General features: G+C 51.7%; 3 protein-coding genes and 3 non-coding genes across 6 annotated transcripts; 2 read left to right on the top strand and 4 right to left on the bottom strand.

Annotated features, from left to right (window-relative positions):
* Nucleotides 1–341: 341 nt before the first annotated feature.
* NCLIV_061820 (Testis cDNA clone: QtsA-14439, similar to human pleiotropic regulator 1 (PRL1homolog, Arabidopsis)(PLRG1),related) lies at nucleotides 342–4,914 on the top strand (the record flags this gene model as incomplete). Its single annotated transcript, XM_003885734.1, has 8 exons — nucleotides 342–1,224; nucleotides 1,390–1,455; nucleotides 1,859–1,996; nucleotides 2,531–2,721; nucleotides 3,196–3,324; nucleotides 3,750–3,871; nucleotides 4,240–4,399; nucleotides 4,834–4,914. The coding sequence occupies 8 exons, from the start codon at nucleotides 342–344 to the stop codon at nucleotides 4,912–4,914; spliced, it is 1,770 nt and encodes a 589-aa protein (XP_003885783.1).
* A 751-nt stretch (nucleotides 4,915–5,665) lies between these two features.
* NCLIV_t140005 lies at nucleotides 5,666–5,737 on the bottom strand. The gene has a single exon. It is a non-coding gene; the product is annotated as a tRNA-Asp (tRNA).
* Nucleotides 5,738–5,929: 192 nt separating this feature from the next.
* On the bottom strand, nucleotides 5,930–6,001 carry NCLIV_t140004. The gene has a single exon. It is a non-coding gene; the product is annotated as a tRNA-Asp (tRNA).
* Nucleotides 6,002–6,585: 584 nt separating this feature from the next.
* NCLIV_061810 (conserved hypothetical protein) lies at nucleotides 6,586–9,636 on the bottom strand (the record flags this gene model as incomplete). The annotated part of the gene is made up of 1 exon (XM_003885733.1): nucleotides 6,586–9,636. The coding sequence occupies one exon, from the start codon at nucleotides 9,634–9,636 to the stop codon at nucleotides 6,586–6,588; it is 3,051 nt and encodes a 1,016-aa protein (XP_003885782.1).
* A 2,190-nt stretch (nucleotides 9,637–11,826) lies between these two features.
* Nucleotides 11,827–16,117, bottom strand: NCLIV_061800 (putative protein disulfide-isomerase; the record flags this gene model as incomplete). Its single annotated transcript, XM_003885732.1, has 8 exons — nucleotides 11,827–12,229; nucleotides 12,404–12,491; nucleotides 12,630–12,720; nucleotides 12,902–13,308; nucleotides 13,605–13,760; nucleotides 14,031–14,241; nucleotides 14,628–15,241; nucleotides 15,445–16,117. 8 exons carry the CDS (start codon nucleotides 16,115–16,117, stop codon nucleotides 11,827–11,829), a joined length of 2,643 nt encoding a protein of 880 aa, XP_003885781.1.
* A 1,904-nt stretch (nucleotides 16,118–18,021) lies between these two features.
* Nucleotides 18,022–18,094, top strand: NCLIV_t140003. The gene has a single exon. It is a non-coding gene; the product is annotated as a tRNA-Glu (tRNA).
* Nucleotides 18,095–18,909: the final 815 nt, after the last annotated feature.

Here is an 18,909-nt window from a genome sequence, read left to right as displayed (position 1 = left end):
TTCGGTTTTCGCGTTCTTCCTCTCCGTTCTCATTCGATCGCGCCGCTTGCTTCTGCCGGAATCCCCTCTTCACTGCCTGTCACTTCTCTCTCGTTTCTCTCTGTTGACCTGTTCGTTTTGTCGCTTCTTTCTCTCCTTTTGTCTTCCTCTCTTCCGTCCTTTCCGCTGTGCGTCCGTAACGTGTCTCTCTTCCCCCCTCTTTTGTGTTTCTGTCTTTTTGTGCATCTTCTTCCCTTTGTTCCCGCGTTTTCCTCGCTCCGCTCGTCCTCTCCCGTTCCTCGCTCTCTTGCACATCCGTAGCCTGCCTGCCTGTTCACACGCGCCGTCCCGTCCTCTCCACAATGACGACCGAGCCGACCCAGGAGGCTGAGCCTCCTCCCTGTTCCGCGCCTGCGTTCTCCCCGGCCGAGGAAAACGAGCTCTTCGGCTCGAGCTACCCTCTCCACACGTTTCCCGTTCTTCTCCAGCAGTGTCAGAAGCGCACATACTCGCTCTTTGTCAATTCCGTCGGTCTGCGGCCTCCTGCGTTTCTTCCGGCTGTCGAAGAGAAGGTGAAGATCAAGCTCCACGACGAATACTTCTTCCCTGCGCCGGTCTCCAGCCCGGCGCCGCCCTCCGCCGACGCTTCTTCCCTCGCTTCTCTGCCGGCGCTCCCGGCCTCTTCCCTCTCTTCCTCTGCGCTGCCGCCCTTCGCAGTAGCGCAGACTGACGCTACGAACGGCGAGACCGAGGCGCAGCAGACGAGCGCGAAAGGAAGAAATGCCGGAGACGCCTCTGCACTCGCTCTGCTGCCTTCGGAGTCCGCGAGCACGGTGGAAGCCAAGCGACAGCGCGTGGCTGTGACATGCCCAGCTGTACATACACCCGAGATGTCCGTCTCGGAGCTCCTCTCTGAGCTCTCCTCGCGCACTGCTGCGTCGTCTGTTCCGTACACAGCCGCTGCGGGAGGCGCGCCGGCGACGAGTGCTGCTGGCCCGTCGCCAAGCAGCAGCAAAGCCCTCGCGGCGTTGCCACCGAGTGGAGGGGAGGCTGCGGCAGGCAGTGCAGTCGCGAGGAAGACTGAAGGATTCGGAGGCGAGCTGGCGAACCTGCGACTGAAGAACCTCCCCGCGGCTCTCCGTCCGACCTGGCACGCGCCCTGGAAGCTCCACAGAGTCATCGCAGGACACCTCGGCTGGGTCACGTGCCTCGCCGTCGATCCCACCAACGAGTGGTTTGCCACAGGTGGGCGCTCGAGAGACAAAAGGGAGAAAACGAGGATGCAGATACAGAGCGATAGAGAGAAAGAGGTGACACACATGGAGAGAGAGAGAAAGAGGAAAAGAGTGAGAGGGAGAGAGAAAGACCGTTTTATTTTTTCGTGGTACCCGGTCGCGTGTCTGCGTGCAGGATCCAACGACCGCCTCATCAAGATCTGGGATCTGGCGTCAGGCACCCTGAAGCTCTCTCTCACTGGTAAGGACGCGAACCCGGAGAGGAAAGCGAGACGCATATGCAGTGTACATAATGGGCGCAAACGCCTTTCCCTTGAGCTGAGAAACAAAAATGCTTTGGCGTTGTTGTTGATGCTTTCGTGAGAGCGCTGTTGTTCGGTCGATCACCCGGCTCGCCGTTTCCTGAATTTCTCCCTGGTCGTCTCGCAAGACGATGCATGCACCGTGCGCTGTATCTACCATGAGAGTTGCCTCCATTCGAAAGAACTCCCCCGTTCTTCCCGTCATATATATTACAAAGATGCGTTTCTACCTACCTCCCAGCATGCTCATATATATATGTATATGTATGTATATGTTTGGGGAGAGACATGCTAGTGTGTATTGCTCTTTGCTTCGTGACTGTTTCTGTTTTCCTTCTCTAGGACACGTTTCGGCCATTCGAGACATCAAGATCTCCTCGCGGCATCCTTACATGTTCACCTGTGGAGAAGACAATCGCGTGAAGTGCTGGGATTTGGAACAGAACAAAGTTGTGAGAGACTACCATGGGCATTTGTCCGGTAAGACCAGTGGAGCGAAAGACAAAACAGCAAAGAGAAAGCGGACTCTGAAGTGTCCGAGTTAACCGGGGCCTCAGTTGAGGCGGAAGGAAGGCGAAGCAGGGGAAAACAAAAAATGATCATCCTGTTTCTTTCTCGTGCCCCGAAACAGATGCATACGCTCGCCTCATATATGTATAAGTATGTATATGTTTCTGCTGTATTTCTACATACGTATATATATATATATATATATATATGCTTCCGTGTGGGTACGTGTCTATGCATGCAAACCCATGTATGTGTGCATATATATACATCTGTGTACGTTCATAGGTGTGTATGTATGCATCTATCTGCATCTGAGTGTGTGCTCCTACATACTTTTGCTTCTCTTGTCATGCGGAGACGTTTTTCTACAACGTAGGTGGGTGTGCGAATCAACCTTCACGCGAAGAGATTTGGGAAGTCAGAAGCGTGGTCGCATGTTTTTCCTTCGCGGGAGACAGCATTTGGACGCACTTTCGATGTGACACGAATTCGTTTTCTTTTCAGGCGTCTATACACTTGCGCTCCACCCACAACTCGACATTCTCTGCAGCGGCGGTCGCGACGCCGTTGTGCGCGTCTGGGATATGCGGACGAAACACGAGATTTACGTTTTGAGTGGTCACCAGGGAACAATTATGTCTCTGCAGATGCAATCTCTGGAGCCGCATATCATCTCCGGCTCTCAGGACAAAATGGTACTGGTTCTTTGAACCCGCAAATGAACCCGCGTGCGGTGGTTTGCTATCGTGGGGCGTGGTAGTCCGCTGTCGACTTCTGGCTGAGAAGCTCCCGTTTCCAAACAGATCAAGGCAGAAACGCACTGAGTCGCCCCACCGTGTTGACATAAGAAGAAGCAACTGTTTCCACAAATATGCGCAAAAATTTTCTCTTGTAGACAAGCGTATTATCCTCGACGTTTGCATACATATGTGTGTGTGTGTGTGTCGGCGTGTGCATGTGTGTGTGTGTGTGTGTGCATGTGTGTGTGTGTCGGCGTCCGTATGTGTCTGCACTTGTGTGCGGCGAATGTGTGCTGGTTCTGCATGGAGAAGTGGGATGTGACGCTTGAAAAACCTAACGGTATTTGCATGCACTGTGTATGCATATGTAGAAATATCGGTGTATGTATGTGCCTCTTTCATGTGGGTGTGTGCATGTGTCTTTTTTAGGTCCGGCTGTGGGATTTGACTTCGGGGAAGTGTTCAGCAGTTCTGACGAACCACAAGAAGAGCATACGAGCCATGGCGTTCCATCCGCAAGAGTACTCTTTCGTCTCGTGCGCTGCGGACAAAATCAAAGTAGGGAGGAGCTGACATCGAGCGAAACCGAGGAAGCGACGAGGCGAAAAGCCGGGGAACCTGACGTGAAAGAGACAGCGAGGGAAGTGTTGGGTATCGGACGGCGACCGCCGCGTGTGTGTGGCGGTAAAAGATCGAAGCAACTTCAAAACCCCAGAAAACAGAAAGGAAGGACGAGGAAGAACGGGAAGGTAGAGAGCAGACGGGAGGGAAGGAAAAGGTGCACTGAACATGTGTAGCCCTTGGCCGTCTGGCGGTGCGAAAGGGGTTTTCTTCCGGAAACGCGCTTGTGGAACGGGGAGAAAGCACGCAGAATGGTAGCATTTTCTGTCTTTCGCTTTGTGTGGTTTTGGCCACTTTGCTGTGGGTTGTTTTCGTTTCCGTGATAATGCGGAGGTTCCTGCGCGTTTTTACTTTTCCCGCAGGTCTGGAGAAATCCGCTGGGTCAATTTGAAAGAAACATCGAAGGCCACAACTCCATCATCAACTGCTGCGCCATTAAGGAAGACGGCGATTCTTCGATCCTCATTGCCGGCACGAATAACGGGTGAGGCGCGCTTCTTTCTGGAGTACCCCGTTTTCCCTTCCACTGCATACGCATATGGGAGAAATGCTATAGGCACGCGTTGCCTCCTCACACCATCGGTAGTTCTCTCCATATGTGCTCTGAAAATATGGTTAGTTATATATATACACACATATACATATATACATATATACATACAAACGTAGGACAGTTCATACGCACATAAATAGACAAGGCACATACGCATTCATAAAATCAGGCCGTTTGGTCGAGGCTGCACAGTCTTTTTGTCTTTTTAGTTCCTTCGTCGTTATGCGGTTACGCCTTGTGTGGTGGGTAACTTCTTTTGTTCAAACCACGGCCGTAGTGCTGTCTCGGTGTCCGTACAGCCAACTGCACTTCTGGGACTGGGCGTCCGGATACAAGTTCGACACCATTCAGTCTCGTGTGCAGCCAGGTTCTCTGGAGAGCGAAAACGGAATTTTCTGTTGTGCGCTCGACAAATCTGAGACGCGGCTGTTGACGGGAGAATGCGACAAAACCATCAAGGTAGGAAAGCAAATCATCAGTGAGGCAATACTGTGCAAATAGATTTGTGAACTAAACGTGTTGTGGGCCGCTATGGCCACTGCAATTCAGCCCACTGTAAGAAATTGGAAATGCGCTCCTTTAGATGGGCGTATATATGCATATACTCGACTTAGCCGTTTCTATGTTTACGGTGTATATACATACACATATTGATGTATATCGTCATGCAGTTGCCGCACTGAGGTCTACACTCTTTTTGTTATACTTGCTATATATATATATATATATATATATATAGATGTAGGCATTGACCTGCACTATAAAGATAGGGAGAAGAGGAGAATGGGGAAGAAAGAAATGTTCAGCAATGAGCAGTTATTCGCAATGCCTGCGAATGAGGAAAACGGCATTCACACGCGAGTCTGCTCTCCGGGTCTGTTGCCGTGTTGCAGGTTTGGAAACCGGATGAAGAGGCAACAGAGGAGTCTCACCCGTTGCAGTGGAAGCCCCAAAGATCAATGAAGCGCTACTAGAGCAGTATTTTCTGTATTCTTCACAGTGTATTGCTCAGTGCCACAGGAACACGAGAAACAGAGAACGAGGGCTTTGCCTGCTAGGTGCTCGTGCATGTCATTGTGCCGTGTCGCGTGCACGGACACCGGCCTGACTGTGCGCTCGATGGAGATCCTAACAAGCGTGGTCTATTTTTCCGATTCTCTGTTAATAACATAGGGAAACAAAGGAACCTGGCCTTATATGTTGAACAGGCCATGTGGGTTTGCACTTCTTTGCTGTTGGCGTAGCTGGATACTGCTGAGAGATTTTTCTCGGCAGAAGGGTGTGCGACGTTAGTGGATTAGGACAGCCGCGCTGGGAGCTTGTAACGACTCAAGCCTATCACATCTTTTCGTGAGGGCGCGTGTCAAGCAAATCTGTCTAAAAAGAGTAAATAGCAGCAGCAGCTTTCTCTCTGGCACTTTGGAAGGAAAGAACTTGCAGCATCGTGTTCCTTATGTTTTTGCCCATCACCGGCCACGTTCATAGAAAAATATACAAGCCTGCGTTGGCGAATCAGACATGTGGAGAGATTGTATGTATAGAACGTACCGGGTTTCAAGCAAGCTCATACACCAGGCAGTTTAAAGAATGCGGCAGCTGCACTCAAGGGGTTGTCACGCCATATTCTACCTACGTGGAAGGCGCAAGGAAGTATTCCGTAGTTTCTCTTCACTGGAAATTAAAACATTAGCCAATGCCATGATGCGGATGCGCATGGGAAAAGAACTCCGAGACCGGGAATTGAACCCGGGTCTTCCGCGTGACAGGCGGAAATACTAGCCACTATACTATCTCGGACGAGGACACATTCACTAGACCATCTTTCGTTGCATGCTGCGTCGTGAACCGTCAGAAAAACAAATCCGGTAGCATCCCACACTGAAGCTTAACACAAGATACACCGCCGTGGAAGTAGGCTATTCTCGTTTTTTTCAGGCAGGGCCATTTTGTAACGCGATTTACAGCCTGAAAACGCAAGAGACAAAAATGCTCCGAGACCGGGAATTGAACCCGGGTCTTCCGCGTGACAGGCGGAAATACTAGCCACTATACTATCTCGGACTGATAGGCCTGTCGGTGCGGCCTGGGAAATTACCATGCTCTCAAGCGACACTTTGCAAGTCGCGAGGGAAATAAAGCTTCCTGGAAATCATGAAGCGTAGTCCTGGCTGGCGGCCATCCTAGCTGCGTATGACTACATAGGCGTCCCAGTGGCCACGCGATTCCCCTGTTTTTGAATGTGAAACCACCTGAGGTATTGGTCCAAGTTGTCGGAAGCGGCGTGACCGGCTTGGATGGTGTTACGTGTTACCAAACATCATTGGCGGATGTTCAAGAAATAGCGCGGTGGCGTTGAGTGTCGTAAACTGTTTCTATCGCATGGAGCGCTTTTCTGTGTGGTGGCTCCGGGAGGGTGCCTGATGGATGCTGCACTCAGAGCCAGGCGCTGGCACAATTACCGCAGGCGAGAGCCCTCTTGAAGCGTCAAGTGAGTTTGGAACAGCACCCATGTGCACACACAGTACTAGCAAAGTTCGTTTTTGAAAATAAAACAGAGGATTCTTATCTTGGCAGAGTTCATGCTGACACTTGATGGAACAAGTGTAAACATTAAGGGTGTGTGCGCTATTAAAGCCACCCATAGATTACAGCGCGTCAATACGAGCTCGCAGTCGCTCGAGCCTCTCCGCGGGACTGGGGCGGTGCGACGTGTGAGAAGTGTCTGAAGAGAGACGTGGCCACTCCGACGACACCGCTGATGTCGGACCCCTGACAGACGCGTTTCTCGAGCTGCTCACTTGGGAGACGCCTGCAGCCACACGGATGCCTCGAACGATCGCTAAAACAAACGTGTCCGAGCCTACTCGCTCAGACACCATCGACTGCGAAGAGTCCGACGCTGTCATGTCAGTTTCAGTTTCGTACGCCTCCGCTTCTCCGACACTGTCTTCGCAGGAGGCCATCCTCGATAACGATGCCGGCGACACCACTCGTGTCTGCGAGCAGGGCGCACTCGCATCTGATGCTGGAGAGCATACGTCGGCGTACGGGGGACGTTGACAGGTTAAGTTCTTTGCAGTGGGGACACTCGAACCTCCGCTTGGTAAACGGCAGCTCCCAGTCCGAGATGGCAATGGGCCGGTCACTGGGGACTCGTCTGGGCACGCGCTCAACGCCACGGGAGAATGTGAAGATAGCGCGGTCGGGGCGGTAGTTGCAGAGCCTTCTTCACTTGCTGCTGATTCTTTGGGGACAACCCAGCAGCGAAGATAAATGAGAATAAGCGCCGCTCCGACTATAAAAATCGCAGTGCCAGTGCACCAAGAAACACAATGCAGTATTTTGACGTTTGACTTGGCTGCCACTGCTTTCGTGTGCCCTTTGGGGTTTGGAGTCGATGTCGGCGTTGTCGGCATTAGAGCCACGTTCTCTGTAGCAGACTCGGTCTGGGACAGCACCGCCACTTCTCGGTCAGTATGCAACCCCAGGGGTGACTCCCGCGATGAAGGCGTTGCTTGGGTACGTTCAGCCGTTATTATGGTAACAGGCATTTCTGAATCTTTGGCTTCTGTTTCGACATCGGCAGGTGCTTTTTGTGCACTAGTCAAGCCGCCTTCTGGATCTCCGTCTCCACCGACGCGTTCAGTTTCTGTAACAGAAGTGGAAGAGTTTGGAACAACCGCCGGGTCCTCGGTGGCTCCGTCGTCGTCGGGAGGTGTTTCCGTAGCAGCCACGCTCTCCCTTCTCCGATCAATTGTTTCTTTGGCTTGGGTGTGAAGCCGCATGAACTCCCGTAGAAAAGCTCCATAACTTTCATTGTCCCTTATGCTCGATGGAGACGTCGCAACGGACTGAGCAATATCGCTTTCCGTCTCGTCAGGCGCCCTGCCACCGGCTCTCAAATCTGGATCCGATGGCAAAGCACCGTCCGCTATGTCGTTATTTTCTGTGTCTATGGGCAGCGCCAATATCTTCGCTGTATTTCCCGTCTCCAAGTCTGACTGGGCTTTCTCAGCGTCACCGTATTCTGCCCCAATGCCTGCGGTTGTCGAATATCCAGTGGCGCCCGTCTCCTGAAAACCCCGCATTCTTTGGCTCATGTTCTCTGGCCGTCCCTGATGTTTTGCTTGAGAGTCCGGCCTGTCGACGAGTGGTTCCTTTTGGCCAAGCGCGTGATTGGTGTCATTTTCTTCAGTCTGTCGACTCGCGTTGCTCGAAGCTGTCTCCGCCTGCGATTTCAAACCCTTCACACTGTTCCGTTCATGCTGCTTGCTGAGTCCCCAGGTAGACTTCTTCCCTTCTTTGGTATGTCTCCTCTCGTCTTTCGCTCTAGCTTCACCTGAATCATTATATCTGTCCTCTCGGGCCGTATCACTTGAATTAGCCGCAACTACGAACCCCCCATCCGGGGTATCTTCCCACTCGAATAAACCTTTCTCGGCGGCATACGCGAACGAATTTTGAGGCAGCTTCATCCCCACAGAAGTCGCACAGAGAAAGCACGACAATTCAGGAGCGGGCAGTTTTTCTGAGGAGGCTCTGTGTCCCTTCTTCCCTCTGTTATCCACAAGAGCGCTTGTAGGACCTGGAAAGGAGTAGCATCTCCGTGCTGCTACTCCTTTCCTGGTGAACACCCCACAAAGGGGCTTTCCGTATGATATCGAATCCCAAACTAGCGCCCAGTCTCGATGCCACTCAATGGGGTCGGTGTCATCAAGGATGCCGAATTCGCTTGTTATCTGCGCAGAGGAGAAACATATGACAACCGGAGGAATGACAAGGAAGCAATTGTTCAGAATGTGTTTCTCAGGACAGTTAAGGGTTGTATAAATGCCTCCCCATACCACAGATACTTTACCCGTAACATACGGTGAAGGGAATATAGGATGCTCGCTTCGTCGGTACCTAGCTGTAGAGTTATGTGGGGGTGCACCACTTACCCATTTCCAGCCGTTACTAGGATCACTGTGTCTTCGTGTACGGTGTTGCTCAAGCCTCCTCAGACCAATCCAGCACGCGTCAGGCCTTCGGTCAAGCACCATATGCGCAAATTTCATCTCAGCAGTTGTATACAGAGCCGCCAGATGTGCACCAAAACTCATACATATTCGTTCAGCTTCTTCCCATGTCCCCACTTGCTTCACTGTGCTGCCGTCATCGATGTCCGGCGGCCGATGGCGAAACTCCATAAAATCGAACGACTTAAAGCACCTTCCGCTTGTTCCTTGCACTCGCATCCAATTTGTCTGCGGACATGACCGGTGAGTATCTTCAAACGGTTGGTCACGAGACACGTACTCGTTGACGAGACGTGCCGCATTTGCATACTTATCATCAACAATGGGAACAAACTCCTGATCCCCCCCACCAGGACCATCACCCGCCACCTCCTCCAGCGATGTGTTGAGCTTGAAACTAGGGTTATGCCTCTGTTTTGTCGTCAATGGTTGGAGCTCCCGGTCCTTGTGCCACCCTTTCCTTGTAGCATTCATCCCTAAGGATCTTTCCGGGGAAGAGAGAGTTTTGCTTCCCGCGGTGGTCGCAGACGGCTGAGATTGTTGGAAGATTTTAGGCAAACACCGGATACTGCCACACTCTCTTGTTCTTGATTCGAAAGAAGCTGCTCGTCCGCACCGAAGAACGCACCCCAACTGCAGAACTAGTAGAAGGAGGCTTCCAGCGTGAAGAATGGTCATCGTGACCTTCGCGCCCCTTCAGGCTGCCACTTATTTGAGACAGTGCTTCCCGAAACCACCAAACGAAGACAAATTTATAAGGGGAAGTGCTCCAGGAACCGACGAATCCAAGGCAAACGTGGAAGAAATAACATTCCAGATGTCGAGCCTTCGAGAGGGATGGAAGCCAGTAGCAGCCGGGCGCTCCAAGAGCACCGACGACCAGAAGCGGGAGCCTGCAGGTACGGACTGGTGCCGAAGTCGTAAAGCTCTACCAGGAACTAATGTAACTGTCCAGCTTTTGAGAATCTTGACAGCAAGGCAACCGGCACATTTATCCAGCCTCACCTCCGGCTGAAGCCGTTTCGGCAGGAAGGTGTTCAGACAATGTGAACGTCGTCCTAATGGTATTGATAAACGGCCCCTGAAAGCAGAGGCAAACGAAGGAAAACCCCAGATCGAGCTAAATTGAGGATCGTCACGTTATACCATTGAAACACTCGCCTTCGTGATGCTCGATCATTACCAGAGCCCGAAAACTTTGAACGTATGCGATGAAAACGACTAGACGTCTAAACAACAAAAAATTACAAAATGACAGCTCTCGGCACACCTCGTCAAGCGATTGGCAGCAGAATCAGGCTCGCTGGAAGAGTCGCACCAACACGCCCAGAGTCTGCACGAACTGCACAGTGTGTCTGTAGTACCATGTTGAAACTCCGGGGGTAGCCTTTCTTTATGTCCATGCCTGCGTGAAACAGTGACTGTACGACGCCCCTTCTCTTTCAGAAGTCCTTTCCACGCCACAATAATCTAGGAGTCCTGATATGAGTCATAGCATGCGTAAGAGTTAAGGGAGATACCGTATTCCATTCGGCGGCCATTCAGCGATGCTGGCAGCTAGCTGATACTCGGCGGCTGATGCGCCAGGCAAACAGAGAAAAAAGGACTAAATCGTGATGTCACAACAAGAACCAGAGACGACCGCTGCACAGTCTGTGTTCCTGCGTAACAGTAAGGTCCGCGTTCGCCGGTTCACGACAATACTGGGGAAACAAAAACACCGTTGGTCAAGAAGTCAGCAACCGTGTCTTTTTGCTCACCCCTCACTGACCACACTCTTCACACGTTACGCTCCGGATCCAAACTGTGTGTGCTTTGCGGTGTTGTGTGTGCCATGTTCGTCAATGGTCAGCTACTGGATGACTTTACTGGCGAAACATGAGCCGAAGGTCTGTTGCCAGCGCTACCAGCTGCCCGCCCAGAGACAGCTCAGGGTAGTGTCGACGTCCGCGGCCTACGATGACGGATACGGCACGATTCCTCTTCATCACTTTTGGCAAACCTGCCAGGTGTGCATTAGTTCACATATGCTGACCCAGCCCCTAATGCGTTTCTAGTGAGCGTATATTGAGCCGTTGTTGGTTGGTTTTGTGTTCAGTGTCCCTTCGCCTTCCTTCTCAACCCCACCTCGTTCACAAAATGTTGTTCACGGTCGATACAAAGTAAATTATGTGCGGCAGTGTTATAGGTTCCTGACTGGCACGTGAAACCCTGTCCTGCTTTTGGTAATTGGTTAACCAGACGCGAGCGCAAATTTCTCCAATGCTACGTATTGTTTCGTGCTGCCGAGAGCAGCCGTAGAGCCCCCGGCAGACGCCGGCCAAGTGCCGCCCAGTTTTTCCCGTTAGACTGGGCGTGCAGTCATTTCGGAGGACCGAGGACTGCTGGCGCGGTACAAGGCGAAGTGCTCACGAATTCGAAAGGCCCTTTATCCTTTACGCGATAAATGGTGGTATGCAGTGCATCCCTCTTGCAAATATCCAGTGACACTAGAAGGTAAATTGCACTTTAGAACGGCCACGGCGGTATGACGGCTAGTGTTTTGCTGACGTTCTGCTTTATCGCCCTTCGGTTGGAACCACATCTTTGTATAGTTCCGACACTTAGCAACCCTCGAAATCTCTAACTCCCTCTTTTTGAGTCAATGCCAGCAATGTGAAAAGTTCGTAAAGCTACGTCGTGGCGCAACCTCTCTCCCACGCCAACCGATTCCTGATGCGAGGAAAACAGACTCATTGTGAGTCTCTCTGAACCTGAGCGAAAACGGTGGCAGCCCACTGTACACTAAGGAACAAAAAAACCAGCTGCTATCCGCAGATGCATTTTCAGGGAAAAAATCGTCCTTAACTTTGCATTCGTTTGCAGTATCTATAGTTCCTCAAGAACACTCCTCTCTGCATGCGTCAGAGTTCCCCAAGACGAAATGAGGGGTTCACCACTTTCTGAAACAGGTCCCGACTTCAACATGAGTTGCTGCTCCAAAAGCCGTTTGATTTTCTCCGAACAAAGTTCCAAATTTATGTCCTTCCTATCCACATTGGCAGCCAGCCACTGCAGGAGGTCTTCCTCACTTCTGTCTCCTTGGTACATTAATGGATCTGCCTTTTTGTTCGCAGGGAAAAGAAGTAGGGTAGGATACCCAGTGAAATAAAGATCTTTCACTTCATTGCGAGTCGCGTCCATCTTTGCCACCAGTAACTCGCTTCCAGAATCTCGTAGAACTGCTGCAACCATTTTCAACGTCGGCTCGACCTTGCGGCAGTGCCCGCACCTGAGTACATGGACATGTGCCGCGCAAAACGTGGATCAGGCTGGGCACTGTTGGGGTAGTTAGGCGAGTGGAACCGAACCTGCACTTGCTGCCTGATTGCTGTACGGGGGCCGGTTTGAGCTCAGACAGCAGGGGAGACTTGCACACCCACCTGTTGGCAAAAATATGGCTTACCAGGGTGCGCCAAACTCGACCAAAACATCTTTATCGGTTTGCAGCACGAGCTCGTTGAATGTAGACCCCACAACCACTTTAAGGACGCCTGATCAACGGCAACAGAGACACCACTCACCACTTGTCTTCGACATGAGCTGTGGGCAGGGGACGATGCCAAGGGAGACGCGTCTGTTGTCTGCCATCGTTTGAAACAGATTCGACAGAGCTTTCACATCACACCTACCTTGGTTTTCCTCTTCAGCAGGTACAGGCTCGGATCTCAAGTAAGGTGCGAGGGAGCCGTCGAGGTAGCCAGTCACAAAGTTCTTGAGGTTCTGCGGGGCAAGAACCACAGTGGTGATATATGACGTGCGTCGTCAAGAACAACAGTTAGGGTTCCCTTTGACCTCGTGAGTCGTTTCCGTTCGTTTCAGTTCATATGAGACCAGCTAAGAAAACAAATTATCACTGTTGAGCTTTGCGCGTGACATGCTCTGGCTAAATTACGTATCTCACCTCCTTAAACTCTTGTAGCGCATTTTCGTCTAGACTGGACTGACTTCTCATGTTTCTTAGTCCTTCCTTTCGCGAAGGTCTTTCCTGTTGCAATTCGACGGATGGCTCCTCAACAGAGGGTATCGTCGAAGACCGTAGTCCAGTTCTTTTCTGCAAATCGCTCCCTTGATTGGTCTCTTCAGGTTTCTTTTCCATACTATTAGTCCCCTTCGAAAAATCTTCTCCGGTCGTGCTGCGAGAGGTTCCGTTATTGAGCGGCGTCGTCTGAATTGGACGAAACTTCAGTGCAGGGTGATACTTCCCATTGCCACTAGGATTAAAAGTGACAATACGCAGTTGGGGACCCTCCCGATCATCTTCGACGCCGAGCAATGTCAAAAGTCGCTTTTCATGCGGCTCCTTTGTGCCTACAAGTAAACAGAGGAGGATACCATTGATACAGGAAACCGAGTAATCGTGGGAAGACATTCCGAGAGAGACTGAAAAATTATCCCTAAAGCGGATGCTACACCTCCACTCGCGTGTGGGGGGAGGAGACTGGATCCATCGAGAATCCTTCCTCTCTCAGGAAGCAGGTGCTGCCTGGCCCTGCCTACGCGAGTGAACAATATCGTGGACACCGTGAAGAAGTCGTCACAAATAAAGACTCTGGCGGAGGTACTAATCCGTGCAGCAAGTGTACCTATCCTTGACGTGCAAATACCTGATACTGTGAAGATGAGCTGGCTTCTGTAGGTAGAAGCAACGTCCTCGAACATTTTCCTGATTTCTAACGTTCGCTCGATGGGAACGTGGACTTGGCCGTTCCGCTTGACTGAACTGGCGTCATCGAGGAACATGACGCAGATCGGACGACCATCTGCGTATGAAGAAGCAGTACCATTAAAGCATAAAGTGAACGTTTGGGCCGGGAATCTGCTGGGGCACACGTACCCAACTCATTCGCAAGAAACTGGTGCCGGTAAGACTTCGTGCGATGCGACCAAAAGCTTCACACTGCTCTCCTAGCCAAGCCCCACCAAAGAAGCCCCTCCTGGTGCCAGTAATCCTTGACAGGGATTTCACTAAAACCACGTATCCTTTGGCTCACTTCAGTGCAGATCAAGAGTCCGTATCATTGGTAGCTCACCTTCGAAAAGCCTGGGCGCTACGATCCCCGTAAACGGAAGAGCTGGAGGAAACTTGTGTGTTTGCACAAACCGTATAAGGCTTTCTTGGTCATTGAACGCTCCCGTGTAGATAACAATCTCCTCCTCGACTGCACCGGCTACAAGTGAGGGGGGACGCTCCTCAAAATCGTCGCTGTCGCTCTGACTCGGAAATGCTGCAATGAACGGAAGCTGCGACGGCGGCACACGGCCACACGAAACCAGTGACACTTGCACGATGCGCCGCGGTTACTGAGGACCTCCCTTTGACCTCACAGGTGCACCTGGATTTGCTGACTGGGGGTATACTGCCGTCGTGGGCTGACAGGACGTTAGCAACCGGTCAGATTACGCTCCTTTATCTCCATTGCCTTCTCTACTGCTGCCTATACATGGTATTCACGTTCTTCTAGCTATTTGTTGGTCTCCCTAACTGCAGATGGCTACAGGTTCCGGACGCGGACACCCAAAAACCGTTTGATTCCTCAGTCATACATGGCTGGTAGATGATAGGGTTATCAAAAAAACGGGCGACAAACTGTGGCGATTTGCTCCCTACCTAACACGGTTACACTCACATGAATATGAGCCATGTCGAGACGCGTCTTCATGTATGGCCTGACGTGGATATCAAGGTAGTACTGCAGGACATCCGGGTCGGCGATCTCACCAAACAGGACGTCGCTGCCCATCATGCGAGAGACTTTTACGAATATCTCACGATCGATCTTTTTCGAGGCATGCGAGACAGCACCAGACGTAGAAACCAAGGGGTCTTTCTGGTCGGCTGTATTGCCACGGCTATGCCCAGCTGCGCGGACCCGGCGACTGGGGGTTCCGCCTGACAGAGGAGGCGTCTCCCCGCTAGTAGTCACCAAGTCAGATGCATTTGCCTCCAAGTTAGACCCCGTTTTGGCCATGCCGAGTCTCAGCGCTCTCTGTGTAGTGACTGATGCGGCCCCTTCCCCAAAGTTGTGTCCCCCAAGAGTGGCGGGAGACGAGTCAGAGGAAGAAGGTGCAGCACCACCTTGGACCGCAACTGGCCTAGGCAACTCTTGAGCCGCAATGACGACAAGAGTCCCCAACTGTCGAGTGGCCAGAACTTCTTCCAGGGCATTCACGGAGGCAATGATGCGGTCCCTGTCTAAGTTTTCCTGCAGCCATTTCAATATCTCTGCCCTTTTACGGCCACCTGTACACCCAAATTGCGGGACAGCCTTACAGAGCCTTTCAGATTCGTCAACCACTCTGCTCTGCTGGGTGTCCTCTTCGGGACGACGCGAGCAGTTATCTGTACGGCATTGCTAGACCTCGCTGCCTTTAACACCCGCCCACGATTTACTTAGATACCACAAAGTGCCCACTGCCACGGTTGCCGCTGAAACGCCCACGCACCTGTGTACTCCTTCGGGTGTCCATGCATAAAGAACTTGAGGGTGGGATATTCTTGAATGTCTTCTTTCCTCATGACCTGTGTATGCTGCGTGCAGTCGACTTTAGCAAGAAACACAGGCGGGTCCGTTTTGTCATGGGCCAGCACGCGAGCGGCCGCATCGAACTCCGGACTGGTCCGCTGAGACCAGTAACACCAGGGCGCATAGTATAGAACGAGCACCATGGAATGTGCGGCCATGAAGTCGTGGTAGTTATCATCAGTCAGAGATACTGCTCCACGACTCATCACGGCAGTGCTTAACATCTCGGGCTTCCTTTTTCCCCCTGAATGCCGCGGCGTTTGGCAGCCCTCTTCTGGCGTGCAGCCATCGAGATTTTCGTGGCCTGGAGAGTGGGAATGAGAACCAGCATTGTAGTCATGTAAGTCTTGCAGAGGAGTAGCAGACTGCCGTTTCGCGGGTTTCAAAGCCTTCGCCGCGCTGTCCGCCCGGGAGAGCAACCGCGGAACGGGAGGAATCGAGGAACGAACAATATGGCCCAATGGGGGTGCACCGAAAGAGTCCACGTCATTTGCTGTTTCTCCTTGGTCAGCTCTGACGAACGCCACGAAGACGTAGATGAGAAAGATACACGATGAGGCCGTTCGCGTTTTTGTTAGAGGAAACGGCGCCATTGTGGAAGTCTCCACAGTGTTTACCTACGCAAAAAACCCGGCCGGCCAAGGTCCGTTTTAGACGGACAAAGTAATGCCCTGATTGTGTACCGTTCGGGGGTACTGCCTCGGTATACAACCTAGAAGTAACCTTATACCTTTATTCTAAACCACATCAGCCAAGTTTTGGCCGCCGACAGGCAGACACAGATGGAAAGCAGACTGGCTTATGTTGCTCGAAGAGCCAATCTTTCTAATGAGCAGGTTTCTGCATGCCAGCAATGCCAGCGCTCAGATCGGGCAGGGCCAGAGAACAGAACAGCGTGATTTTTTCCCCAAGGCAAATTAAATTTCACAAGGTTCACCGCATAACGACAGTAAAAACCTGGTATAAAGAACAGATCGGGTGGTTGCGTATTTTTGATTAGAAAACTGCAAGATTGCCGGCTATGCGCTTAACACAAGAAAAAGGGGTAAAATGGAAGGAAAACCAGCGATACGCATGACACACCCACTCTAGAAGGCATTTTGGGCAACCGGTAAACTGCGCACTCTGAGGTGGTGGAGTCCTGGCTGCGTTCGTCGCAGACAGAACGTTACCAAAAAGCAAGAAAGTACTGAGTGAGGCTGGCGTGTTTCCGATTTCGCCTGTCAGCAGACAAGGACATGAAAGGTGATTTTCGTTGCTTGAGCTGAGCGACTGACAAAGCAAAAGGTAGCAAAAAGGCGGCACTCCCCACTGCCGCATGACCAACAGAAGAGCTACAGCGGGAGTCAGCGTGAACGTGGAACAACTGCAGAGCTGTGGCTGTGGAGAAAGCCATCTAAACGCCTGTGGGCAGTTGCTTCCAGTTGGCTTCTGTTCTTCCCTGCTTGTAGTTCAGAGAAAGTAAACATCAGACATGGCCTTTCACCGTCTCGGCGCCGGTCTCTCATGTTGTCCACTTTCTTGTACATCGTCGCAACTAAGAGAAAAGAGAGTCTCTGACGTTTATATCATACTCATAACGTGTACTTTCTGGTGCCTTCTTTCGTCAGGGTACGAGTCGAAACTCCGTAGACGCTCTGGGGATTTTTACTCCATTACAACCAGTGGCGCCGGCACCGGGAAACTGCACTGCCACCGAAAATGAGTGCGGATATAAGATCTTTAGTTGTGCGTTTGCTTTGGAAACAACCAGGTGACGATCTTGCTCACAGTGCCGCTAGAGGCACTGGCAAGCACTGGCGACTTCGTTAAGCCGGTAATCATACAGGGAACTCGCCAGGCGCTGGGAAAGAACGGAGAGAGGAATTAGAATACTTAGATCCCATTCCGTTACACGCCTGAGAAGAAGTATCGTTCACTGCATTCGAAAGAAAAGCAGTTTTCGACGCCGGTGTCTGCCACCAGGGCAGACCTCGTGTTTGAACTTCGGACGTTTTGGAGCCAAACCTCACTCGCTTACATTGTTATACAGTAACGGTTCTGGGACCGTCTTAGAAAGAGTGGGGGCAAGCAAGCAAAGCCCTTGCTGTACGCTCAACATGGTGACATTCTTGTGTCGCTGTCACAATCGTTGTCTCAGCCTGTCGATACGCTGACTAGTTCCAGCTATGAACTGAAACTCTACGCGCAGTGCAATTACAATTGTCAACCCTTGCAGTATCCAGAGGCTCATGTCTTCACCGCTGCAGATTTCCATTGTTTCGCCCGGGAAGTGGTCAATGGCTAGTAGCAGCGGGGAATGCGGCTTCAGCTGGCATCAGTGGAACCGACTTACTCCCACGAAACCGGGTAAGCATCCACTCTCGTTTTCAAGAAGATGAGTCATTTCTGCAGATCCGGCTGGTCACGTTTTGTGCTCCAGGCTCAAAAACTCGCCAGACTGGAAGTTGAGTCGAGAGAAGCATTCAGTGCGCGCTCTTAATGTTTCGCTCTCATATCCGTTGTAGTCTAGGTGGTTAGGATACGCGGCTCTCACCCGCGCGACCCGGGTTCAAGTCCCGGCGACGGAATTTATTTCTCGTGCGTCCCTTGATTCCGTTGTGCTTTTGTGTCGCCATTTCTTTCGCTTGATTTCTCTCCTTTCGCAAGTGGCCATATATTGTAGAGTCTTCAAATCTCGCTGTGTTGCTTGTCAAGGTCATTTCGTGACCAGACGCTGTTCAGGTCGGCCTGGACGTACTCTTTCCGGTGCTGAGTGTCTGTAGCGTCAGGAGATTGCATACTTTCCTGTAACCAACTGCTGGAGCATTACCGTTCGATGCCCCGGCTAGACAGTTACAGTTAAGGTGTTGATTTCCCTTGCATTATCCAAAGTCTGTGATTCATGCAACATTTTACACCGAGAACCAGCATGCATGCGCATGCGCTGAAAACGCTCACAATATGTCTGCCGGTTGCTGTGTACTGGGTATCGCGTTTTTTTAGATGCAGCTTCGTAAAGGAGATTCTTCGTTTCACTTAGCTGACAGTCCACTCGCTCTTCGATTCAGCTACAGGCATTCAGAAAAAGGCTTTTCAAAATGTGTCTGTCCCCCTGATTCGCCCGGAAACTAAGGCGTGGCAGCCTACGGGTGCCTCAACGAGTGTCGCCGCTTTTCTGTGCCCAGTTCAAGCCCAGCGGCCGACGAGCTTCCGCCCCGTTGCTTTCTGGCAGTTCTGTTTTGCTATTCAGATGGAGCTCCTTTGAGTCGCGCGCTCCCCTTTGATCTGCACAGGCTGTCTAGGGATCCATGTCACACTCAATTTATCACCTGATCATTTCCTAGACCCCAGTGCGGGTTTTCTGCGGGTCACCGTGGCCCGGCATGCTGCGGCCACGCGCGTG

This window comes from Neospora caninum, chromosome XII, assembly GCF_000208865.1.
Source record: "Neospora caninum Liverpool complete genome, chromosome XII".
Taxonomy (NCBI): Eukaryota; Apicomplexa; class Conoidasida; order Eucoccidiorida; family Sarcocystidae; genus Neospora; species Neospora caninum.
This window is presented reverse-complemented; position numbering and strand designations above follow the sequence as displayed.